This window comes from Halichoerus grypus, chromosome 6 (assembly GCF_964656455.1).
Source record: "Halichoerus grypus chromosome 6, mHalGry1.hap1.1, whole genome shotgun sequence".
Classification (NCBI taxonomy): domain Eukaryota; kingdom Metazoa; phylum Chordata; class Mammalia; order Carnivora; family Phocidae; genus Halichoerus; species Halichoerus grypus.
Genome location: NC_135717.1, coordinates 41,235,568 through 41,247,618, shown reverse-complemented (window position 1 = coordinate 41,247,618; position 12,051 = coordinate 41,235,568). Strand labels below are relative to the sequence as shown.

General features: G+C 40.5%; 1 protein-coding gene across 5 annotated transcripts in view; it reads left to right on the top strand.

The window, feature by feature from the left end:
• Nucleotides 1-12,051, top strand: part of DIP2C (disco interacting protein 2 homolog C) — a 396,828-nt gene that overhangs the window by 229,580 nt on the left and 155,197 nt on the right. For all 5 annotated transcript variants that reach the window (XM_036097398.2, XM_036097402.2, XM_036097401.2 and 2 more), the window contains one exon: nt 11,719-11,844. In XM_036097398.2, the coding sequence (XP_035953291.1) occupies nt 11,719-11,844 (126 nt within the window). The remainder of the gene's footprint in view (nt 1-11,718; nt 11,845-12,051) is intronic.

Sequence of the window (12,051 nt, the reverse complement as noted above, 5' to 3'; positions counted from 1 at the left end):
TTACTTAACATTACGATCCAGTATGCAGTCTGATGGAATCTTCTGGGCACTACTGATACATATTTTTAAATGTTTGTTATGCCATTGTTTTGTCATTAAGATAGAACACAGGGTTGCTTTTTTGAAAATTTCGTATGTATCGTTCAGTTTTGCTGTAAATAAATAACATCTTCCTGCCTTACAGCAAACGTCTATTTCTGACTCATGTCAACTGTAGGTAAACTCTTGCTTTCATTCTGGGGCCTAGGCCTGGCTGGGCATGCCGGTCTCTGTGTGATTGAAATATTTGACGACTTCTATTCTCTCTCAGTTTTGTGACAAAATTTAGCAGACCTGTGTGTAGTACCTTTACTATCCATCTTTACTAAAATGATCATTTCATGTAAAAAAATATAATTTTTTTATTGGATTGCCAAAGTAATTTATCCTCAAAGCAAAAACCTTAGCAGATATCAAGAAGAATGAACAAAAATCAATACATTATAATTTCATTATTCTGAAATGACTATTTTTTTAAAGATTTATTTTTTTATTTGAGAGAGAGAGAGAGAGCACACAAGTGGGGTTGGGAGGACAGAGAGAAAATCTTCAAGCAGGCTTCCTCATGACCTGAGCCGAAATCAAGAGTCAGAGACACTCGGATGCCCCTGACTACTCTTAGTATTTCGGTGTGGTTCATTCAATTAAAAAACAAAATTTTTTAAATAAAATGACTTTAAATACAAGAATTTTAATTATATAAAGAGAAAATCTTGAAATCAGAACAAAGCAGATTATATTAAAGGAAACAACAATGTGATTTACAGCTGACTTCTCTTTAGGAGCAGCATCATTACAATGATGAATTAAAAAAGTGCCAACACGAAATTCTATGACGACCAGAGCATACGTTTTAATGAAGGAGAGTCTTCAGCTCTGGTGATGGTGCGGTAGGTTGATCAGATACCTGTGACAAGACCCAGAGCACTCCCTCTTCCCGTGTGTGTGTTGTTGTTGGTGTTGTGCTTTGGAAGACACTGGAGAGAGTAAGCAGGCAGAAGGGAAGAGGAGTCTGCCCCTGACATTTAGGAACTAAACCTGGGAAGATCGGCAGTGCTAAGGACAGGGTCTCCAGTGCACAGGTGAGCTGTGGCCGCTGAAATTCAGGCTCTCTGGCTTAGGCTGTCAGAACCGACAGGTGTGGCCAGCAGACCTGAACTATGATACATGGTAAAGGATACAGCTCAGGCTAAAAGGAAAGAACAACAGGTGGAATTCATATAAAAGAATGAAGATATCAATTTTTTCTTAATTTCATTAAAGTAACTATTTGCAAAGTCTTTTCAGTTGGATGTAGTCTTGTTTCTCTCTTGTTGCCTTTGCCTAAGACAGATCCAAAACATGTTGCTTAGGGAGCTTACTGCCTATGTTTTCCTTTAGGATTTTAATGGCTTCAGGTCTTACATTCAAGTCTTTAATCCATTTTGAGTTGATTTTTGTGTATGGTGTGAGATAGTGGTCCAGTTTCATTCTTCTGCATGCTGCTGTCCAGTTTTCCCAACACCATTTCTTGACAAGACTTTTACCTATTGCTTTTTCTTGCCTTTGTCGCTGTAGACTAATTGACCATGGATATGTAGGTTTATTTCTGGGCTCTCTGTTCTGTTCCATTGATCTGTGTGTCTGTTCTCATGGCAGCAACATACTGCTTTGATGACTGTAGCTTTGTGGTGTAGTTTGAAATCTGGGAGCATGAAATCTCCAGGTTTATTCTTTCTCAAGATTGCTTTGACTATTCATCTTTTTCAGTTCCATACACGTTTTAGGATTTAATGTCTAGTTCTGTGAAAAATGCTAGGTAAAGCAAAAATTACATTCTGTGGTGGTAGTTATAAATGCCATTGTAAAAATACACAACAAAAATAGCACAAAAGATGGAGATAAGTGGAATTCTACTGCAAGTTTTTTGTTTGTATTGTTTTGTTTCACCAGATGACACAATATTAACTCTAAGTCGACTGTGTTCAAGAAACATGTTGCAATTCATGGGCACATGGGTGGCTTAGTTGGTTAAGCATCTGCCTTTGGCTCAGGTGGTGATCCCAGGGTGCTGGGATCGAGTCCTGCATCTGGCTCCCCGTGAGTGGGGAGCCTGCTTCTCCCTCTCTCTGCCTCCCTCTCTCTCTGTCTCTCATGAATAAATAAATAAAATCTTTAAAAAAAAAAAAGAAACATGTTGCAATGCCTATACCAGCCATTAAATACAATAAGTGAAGATACGGCTAACAATACAATAAGGGAACTAAGATGGAATACTAAAGAAAAAACTTGGTTAAGCCCAAGGTAGAAAGGAAAGGGGAAACAAGAATAAAAACCCAGGGCACCTGAGTGGCTCAGTCGGTTAAGTGTCTGCCTTCGGCTCAGGTCATGGTCCCAGGGTCCTGGGATAGAGTCCTACATCGGGCTCCCTGCTCTGCAGGGAGTCTGCTTCTCACTCTCACTCTCCCTCCGTGCTCCACCCACTCTCTCTCGCAAATAAAATCTTAAAAAAAAAAAAAAAAAAACCCAGTGGGACAAATAGAAAATACCAAAAATCAGATTTAAGCGTGTTAAGTGTAAATGGACAAAAGGCAGGGATTATCAAAGTAGATTTGAGAAAATCCAAACTCAACTATATATTGTGTATAAAAGGTTTACTTTAAAGGAAATGGTTTGAAATTAAAATGATCTTAAGGGGCACCTGGGTGTTTTAGTTGGTTAAGCATCTGCCTTCAGCTCAGGTCATGATCCCGGGGTCCTGGGATTGAGCCCTGAATCGGGCTCCCCCCTTGGCAGGGAGTCTGCCTCTCCCTCTCCCTCTCCTGCTCCCCCTGCTTGTGTGCGCTCTCTCTCTCTCTCTGTCATATAAATAAATAAAATGAAATAAACGATCTTAAGATACCAAATAACAAAATCTGTGGAAAGGAACTAAAGCAATGTATAGAGGGAAATATACCCCTGTAAATGCTTATGTTAGAAGAGAACAAAGGTTAAAATCAGTGATCCAGGTTTCCACCTTAAGGGGCTAGAAATTGAAAGTTAAGCCAAAATAAGTAGAAGGAAAGAAATAATAAATTAATAGCAAAAAGCAATGAAGTAGAAGAAAAAGAGAACATTGTTTCTAGCAAGGTCAAGGAAAAAGAAAAAAATACAAGCAGCATCACAAATGAATAAGTTGATGTTACATATAGATATTAAAAGGAAGATAATATCATGAAAAATCTATGCCAGGAAATTTCACAATGATAAAATGGCAAAATGGATAAATTTCTTGAAAAACACAACCAAACCAACAAAAGACATAGAAATTTTGAATAGTATTTCATCTATCAGAGAAAGAGAATTAATTATCAAGTATCTTCCCATAAAGAGAATTCAGGCCCAGTTGGTTGCACTAGTGAATTCTATTCTGTATAAGGAAAGAATTTATAACATTGTTACACATTTTTCAGGAAACAGAGGGAGAGACAACATAACGAGTGGAGTACAGACAGACTCACACCTGTTTGGAACACAGTGCTGAGAGAGATTTGTTCTCTAGTCCATGAGCGTGGACTATCTTTCCATTTCTTTGTGTCATCTTCAATTTCTTTCATCATGTTCTCATAGTTTTCAGTGTACAGGTCTTTCACCCCCTAGTTAAGTTTGTTTTTGGGTATTGTATTATTTTTGGTGCATTTATAAATGGAATTGTTTTCTTAATTTCTTTTCGCTACTTCATTATTAGTGTATGGGTATGCAACAGATTTCTGTATATTGATTTGTATCCTCTGACCTTGCTAAATTCATTTATAAGTTCTTGTAGGTTTTTGGTGGAGTCTACAGTTTTCTATATATATTATCATGCCATCTGTATACACTGAAAGTTTTACTTCTTCCTTACCAATTTTGATGCCTTTTATTTTTTTGTCTTGTCTGATTGCTATGGCTAGGACTTCCAGTACTATGTTGAATAAAAGTTGTGAGAGTGGACAGCCCTATCATGTTCCTGACCTTAGGGGAAAAGCTCTCAGTTTTTCACCATTGAGTATGATGTTAGCTGTGGGATTTTTTATACATGACCTTTATTTGTTGAGGTATATTCCCTCTAAACCTACTTTGTTGAGGGTTTTTATCATGAGTGGATGTTGTACTTTATCAAATGCTTTTTCTGCATCTATTGAAATAACCATATGGTCTTTATCCTTTCTCTTGTTGATGTGATGTATCACATTGATTGGTGAATATTGAACCACCCTTGCATCCTGGGAATAAATCCCACTTGATCATGGTGAATGATTTTTTTAATGTGTTGTTGGATTCAGTTTGCTAATATTTTGTTGAGGATTTTTTGCATCTGTGTTCATCAGAGATATTGGCCTATAGTTTTCTTTTTTTGTAGTGTATTTTGTTTTGGTATCAGGGTAATGCTGGCTTTACAGAATGAGTTTGGAAGTTTTCTTTCTTCTTCCATTTTTGGTAATACTTTGAGAAGAATAAGCATTATTTAAATCTTTGTTAGCATTCACCTCTGAAGCCGTTTGTCCCTGGATTTTTGTTTGTTGGGAGATTTTTGATTACTGATTCAATATCATTGTTAGTCATTGGTCTGTTCAAACTTTCTATTTCTCCCTTATTCAGTTTTGGGAGATTATTTGTTTCTAACAATTTATCCATTCTAGGTTATCCAATTTGTTGGTGTATAATTTTTATAATATTCTCTCCTAATCCTTTGTATTTCTTTGGTGTTGGTTGTTATTTCTCCTCTTTCATTTCTGATTTTATTTATTTTAGTCCTCTCTCTTTTTGATAAGTCTGGCTAAAGGTTTATCAATTTTTTGATCTTTTCAAAGAACCAGCTCCTGGTTTCATTGATCTGTTCTATTGTTGTCTAAGTCTGTTTCATTTATTTCTTCTCTAAACTTTATTATTTCCTTCCTTCTGCTGGCTTTTTTAGGCTTTGTTCGTTCTTCATTTTCTAGCTCCTTTAGGTGTAAGGTTAGGTTGTTTATTTGAGATATTTCTTGCTTCTTTATGTAGTCCTGTATTGTTATAATCTTCCCTCTTAGAGCAGCTCCTGTGGCATCCCAAAGAATTTGGACCATTGTGTTTTCATTTTCATTTGTCTCCATGTATTTTTTTTATTTCCTCTTCAATTTCTTAGTTGACCTATTCATTGTTTAGTAGCATGTTTTTAAATATCCATTTGGGGGCACCTGGGTGGCTCATTCGGTTAAGTGTCTGCCTTTGGCTCATGTCATGATCTCAGGGTCCTGGGATTGAGCCCCATGTTGGGCTCCCTGCTCAGCGGGGAGCCTGCTTCTCCCTCTCCCTCTGCTGCTCCCCCTGCTTGTGCTCTCTCTCTCAAATAAATAAATAAAACCTTAACAAAAAATATCCATTTGTTTGTGTCCTTTCCAGATTTTGTCTTGTGGTCGATTGCTAGTTTCATAACATTGTGGTCAGAAAAGATGTGTGAAAGGACTTCAATTTTTGAATATTTTGAGACCTTGTTTTTTGGCCTAACATGTGATCTCATATGGAGAATGTTCCATGTGCACTTGAAAAGACTGTATATTCTGCTGTTTTTGGATGGAATATTCTGAATCTCTCTGTTAATTCCAGCTGGTCCAGTGTGTCATTCAAAGCCACTGTTTCCTTGTCGATTTTCTGTTTGGTGATCTGTCCATTGAGGTAAGTGGGGGTGTTAAAGTCCCCTACTACTATTGTATTACTATCATTTTTTTTCATTTATGTTTGTTAATAGCTGCTTTATGTATTTAGGTGCTCCCATGTTGGGTGCATAGATATTCACAATTGTTATGTCTTTTTGTTGACTGTTGCCTTTGTGGTGTTCTTCTTATTTCTCTTGTTATAGCCTTTGTTTTAATGTCTATTTTGTTGAAGTATTGTTACCTCAGCTTTCTTTTCACTTCCATTTGCATAAATGTTTCTCCAGTCTTCACTTTCAATCTGTAGTCTTTAGGTCTAAAGTGAATCTCTTGTAGGCAGCATAATATGGGTCTTGTTTTCTTATCCATTCCATCACCCTCTGTTTTGATTGATAATCATTTAGTCCATTGACATTCAAAGCAATTACTGATAAGTATGTACTCATTGCCATTTTGTTATTTGTTTTACAGTTGGGTTTGTAGTTCTTCTCTGATCCTTTTTCTTTTCCTCTCCTGTCTTGTTGTTTGATGTTTTTTTGTTTTTTGTTTTGTTTTGTTTTGTTTTAGTGATATGCTTGGATTCCTTTCTCATTATTTTTTGCGTATCTATTAGTTTTTGATTTGTAGTTACCATTAGGTTTATATATAATATCCTGCGCATATAGCAGTCTATATTAAGTTGATGGTTGCTTAAGTTTGAACCCATTCTAAAAGCACTAAATTTTTACTGCCCCCCCCACGTTATCCCACATGATGTCGTACTTTACATCCTTTTGTGAATCCCTTGACCAACATATTTTATAGACGTATTTGATTTTCTTGCTTTTGTGCTTTAACCTCCATACTGGTTTTATAAGTGAGGAATCTACTACTTTTATTGTGTTTGTATGTATCTGTGAAATTTTTTCCTTTGCTAATTTTCTTACTCCTGGTTATGGTCTTTACATTCTAAAGAATTCCCTTTAACATTTCTTATATGGTTGGTTTAGTGGTGATAAGCTTCTTCACCTTTTATTTGTCTGGGAAAATTTTTATCTTCTTCTTTTTATCCCTTCTAAATGATAACCTTGATGGATAGAATATTCTTGGTTGCAGGTTTTTTCCTTTCAGCACTTTGAATATATCATGCCTGCAAAGTTTCTGCTGAAAAATCAGCTGATAGCCTTATAGGGTTTCTCTTGTATATAGCTGTTTTCTCTTGTTGCTTTTAAAATTCTCTAATACCATTTTTTTGCCTTTTTAATTATGCTGTGTCTTGGTATGGATCTCTTTGGGTTGATTTTGTTGGGGACTTTCTGTGCCTTCTAGATCTGGATTTCTGTTTCCTTCCCCACATTAGGAAAGTTTTCAACTATTATTTCTTCAAGTAAATTTTCAACCCCCTTTTCTCTCTCTTATCCTTCTGGGAATCCTGTAATGCAAATGTTATTATGCTTGATGGTGTTGCTGAGTTCCCATAATCTGTTCTCCTTTTTATTATTCATTTTTCTTTTGCTTTTCAGTGTGGTTGCCTCCATTACTCTGTCTTCTAGCTTACTGATACGTTCTTCTGCTTCCTCTAGTGTGCTCTTTATTCCATCTAGTGTGTTTCTAATTTCAGTTAATTGAGTTCTTCATGTCTGATTGGTTCATTTTTCTATTTTCTATTTCTTTTTTGAGGGTCTCACTGAGTCCTCCACTCCTTTCTCAGGTCTAGTGAACATCTTTATGATCATTACTTTGAATTCCGTTGCAAGCATATTGCTTATCTCCATTGAGCTCTTTTGCTCTGAATTTATCCTTTTTTTTTTTTTAATTTTTTTTTTCCATTTGGGACATCCTCCTCTGTCTCATTTGTCTCAATCTCTGTGTCTGTTTTCATTTGTTAGGAAAGCAAGGTATGTCTCCTCATCTTGACAGTAGTGGCCTTACGAAGAGGCCCTGCTGCCCTCGAGGTGTTGGACGGTGTCCCCCGGTCACCAGAACCTGGCACTTCAGTTGTCTCCTGTGTGTGTTATGTGCATCCTGCTGTTGTGCTGGAGCCACGTTTGCCTTCCAGTCGTCTTCAGTGACCCTCTTTGCTTATCGTGGGCAGAGTTTGGTCCCTCTGCTGTAAGGAGCCAGTCTTGGCTGCCTTGGGTCAGACCAGATGCCTCCTCTTAGCCTGTTTGCTGGGCTGAAGTCACACCGTACTGCACAGTGCTCTCCTTGCGCTGGCCCCTAAGGGGCTTTCACTGGAGATGGGCCTGCAATCGGGCCAGATCTCTGCCCCCACTTTGACTGTTGAGGTTGCAGTAACCAAACTCCAGGGCTCTCTCTTGCTGCCCCCTATGAGGTTTTTGTTGGCGGGTGGGGCTGGTAGACCAGATGTGTGCCCGCAGCCCACTGCTTGGGCTGCAGTTGAACTGGTGTGTGTGGTTATCTTCCCCTGTCTCCATGGCAGGTGTCCCTTTGGTGTGGTGCTGGTCACTGCAGGGTTGCTTGCAGAATGAGATGAGGAAGGTACTGCTCTGGATGGACTCCTGTCCTGTGGGCAGGTTGGATGGGGCAGATCCAGAGGATAACGCGGTGGTGGGGCCTTGGGTGTCAGACCCAGATGGGAACTGCAGCCACTTGAGAGGGATGCCTACAGAGTGGGGCAGGTTGGGTGGAACGAGCCTGAAGGAGAATGTGGGATAGGGTGTGGTGTACTGTCAGCAAAGCTAGGTGGCCATTGTAGCTGCTGGTTCCTGTAGGTGTCCGGGTATCTAGATGGTGGGCAAGGAGAGAAATGGTGCCTGCCAGTTCTTGTGTTCTGGGAGAAGTCTCCTAAAGGTCTCTGTCCCTCCTGGGCATCATCTGTGATTAGTAAATATACCCTTCCTGTGAACCTCAGGAGTTTTTCATACTGCTATTTCTATGTTATATCTCAGTGGGTTGTTTGTTCTGCTGGCCCTTCAAGGGCAGGGACTGTTTCATATTGCCCTCAGGCTCTCCCAGACGTACACCTGCTGGTCTTTAAAGTGCCCTGAGTTAAGCCCCACTGATTGTAAAAACTCACGAAGCCCAGCCCCACTGGTTTTCAAAGCTCAGTGTTATGGGGCCTCATCTTCCCAGTGCAGGGTCCCCCATGTCAGGGGTGGCTGGTGTGGGGTCTGTTCCTCTCCAGTCTCCACACCCGTGGTCTCCCTCCTGTTTGTGGCTAGTTTGGTTCTGGAGTGGGTCTCTGCCCCTCCTCCTGCTCCAGTGTGGCCTACTGTCTACCATCAACTGTGGAGAGCCTGTCCTGCTGGTCTTAGGGTTTTTTTCTGGTTTAGTAGTTACACTGATGTGGCTGTCATCTAGGTTTATTCACAGGACAAGATGAGGTTGGAACTCTTCTACTCCACCATCTCCCGTGGAAGTCTGAGAAATCCCAATTCTCGGTATTTATTTGAAAGAATTGAAAGCAGGAACTCAAACAGATATTTATACATAAGTGTTTGTGACTTATATTCACAATATAATTATGACTTATATTCACAATAGCCAGGAGGTAGACCCAACTTAAATATTTATTGATGGTTGAATCAATAAAGAAAATATGTTATATCCATATAGTAGAACATTATTCAACCTTAGTGAAATTCTGACACATGCCACAACATAGATGGACCTTGAGTACATTATGCTAAAAACTCTAATGCTTCCAGAAGAAAGTAGAGTATCTTTTGGACCTTGAGGTAGGCAAAGATTTCATAGACAGCAGTCAAAAAGCACTGGATAGGAAAAAAAAATAAAGCAAATCTCATGAAAATTAAAAATTTCTCATGTGGTACACTGGTAGGGGTATGAAGGTGAGCCACAGATTTAGGGTAAATATTTTCAAAACATATACCTAAAAGTAACTTGTAGCTATAGTATGTGAAGAACTACTATAAATCAGCAATGAAAAGGCAGCTCAAAGGATGGACAAAAACTTGAACAGGTACTTTACAACAGATGGGTGTACTCAAGTCCAGTAAGCCCAAGGGCAGTGCTCAGCTTAAACCATCAGGTGAATGCAAACCTAAATCCCCAATGAGATTCCCTTTCCCAACCACGATGGTGTCTGCTGTGGAAAAGATCGAGTGTACCAAGTGTTCTAAAGATGTGTCAGGACTGGAGTCTCATACACGGCTGACGGAGATGTGAACTACCATAACCACTTGTGAGTGGTTTGGCGATTTTTTTAAAATTGAAACCTGCACTTACTATATGGCCCAGCAATTACATATTTAGACATTTAGAGAAGAGGAATGAAAATGCCCACATAAACACATGTATGTGAATCTTTGCTGCAGGTGTTTTGTAATAGCCCAGAACTGGACATAATGCAAATATCCAACAGCTGGAGAAGTATGAATGAATTACAATATATTCCTATGTTGTATTATGTCTCATCGGTAAAACCCTGTGAAGTATTGAAACATGCAGCCACGTGAATGAATATATCAAGCAGGTCGCACTATAGCATAGTATCTATATGGTCATATAAAGTCTGTGCGATTCTATTTGTATGAAGGTCAAGAGCCAAGGCAAGCTTGTCAAAATATTGAACAGTAGCTGTTTATTCAGGGTGGGGGTTGATTGGAAGGACACACACAGGAACTTTGGGTTGATAGATATGTCCTATGTCTCAACTGGGGTAATGGTTCTGTAGATAGATTTCCATCTATTAAAATTTATCAGTTGTACTTAAGATCTGAACATTTCACCACATGTACATTTTACGCTCTCTCCCCACACCTGTAAATTAATACTGATCTCTGTTTAATAGCTTTCCTTTTCATAGTGTCTCTTCACACTTTCTATAGAAGAGATGCAGGCTGCAGGTGGCGCATGGGGGTGGTTGGGTGGCCTCTGTTCTAAACTGCTAACCTGCTGGAGTTTTCCTAGGAACAGCATGAGCGTGGTGTGTTTGGTGGTGAAGGGTGTGGATCCTGGAGGTGTTCACACCTGGGCTCACATCTAGCAATGCCACTCGCCACGCTAATAACTGCGAGAGCTTCGTACCTCTGCTTCCTCGTTTGGGAAATCGTGGGAGTGCCTCCTCGGTGGGGTTGTGTGGAAGATTGCGTGGAGCCGTATCGTGCCTGACTGCTGCCTTCTTGCTGGCTCCCGGCTTCCACTTGTCCTGCGGCCTTCTTCACAGCACCCAGAACCCCCACACACTCAGATCGTGGCATCCCTGCTTAAAATCCCCAGTGCCTCCCTGTCAGACGTACCTGTCCCACCTCAGAAGCCCTCATGCTGGTGCGTCCCTCCGCAGGGCAGTGTCCTCTCTGCCCACCACCTGCTCATTCACCTTCCATACCTGGGAGCTGCATGTTCTTGTGTCCTGGGAATTCTCATCTTTACAGAATGGCTGTTTATTTTTACTCTTCAAATTTCACATCGACAGAACTCTTCCCTGGCCTCACAATGAAGTAGGCAGTCTGTTTATCCTGTTTTCATTCCCGCCCTAGATGACTGCCTTTTGGGTGTCCCTTACCCATTAGCAAATCAGCTGCGTGAGACACAGCTCCTTGTCCACCTGATTCTCCACTGTACCCCCCGCCCTGAGGACGCTTACGAAGTAGGCGTTCAGTGACTCTTTGTGGGCTGAATCCAGGAGGTTAATATACTGAAAAGGCCAAACACAGCGACTGGCCCCTGAGAGTCTGGTGTTAGTGGAAATCATTGCTGCAGCCAGCGAGGTGTGACCTGCCCCCTTAACAGAACGTAGACCTGAATCCCAAAGTTTGAGGAGTGTGAGAAGAAATACCCACAGATCACCTAAGAAACAAATGTCATGCAGCACTTTGCAGCCAGTATGTGATTATTTATACAGGTTCTAGGGTAGAAAAATGAGTAATGAGAAGTCTGAATGAGTTTGAATGTCATTTCCCTGCAGCTTTTAATCCAGTGATTTTATACTTCTTTTCCTTCCTTCCCCACCCATCTGTTTGTGACAGTGTCTGTAGGAGGATCAGCTGTTTCACAGGACCAGGCCGAAGGGAAAAAAAAAAAGGCCCGGGGCCTTCGGGATGTCCCTGAACAATGGGGTGATTGAGCTCTCCTTTTGTTTTAGACGTCCACACAGAAGCCGTGCAGGCGGCGCTGGCTAAACACAAAGAAAGGAAGATGGCGGTGCCCATGCCTTCCAAACGCAGGTCCTTGGTTGTGCAGACCTCGATGGACGCCTACACACCTCCAGGTGAGCGGTGGGCCCACTGTCCGCTTCCTAAAGTGACGAGCGAGCCTGGGAATTAATTCACCACTAGCTCAAGCAGTCCCGGGCTTTGTAGCTTTCAAACTAATGGTACTATAATTCAGATTTTGTGAACCGGAAGTCCAGTATGTGCACTCCAAATTAAACTTGGAAGGAAAATGAACATTAAGTATGTGTCTATACAAATACGTG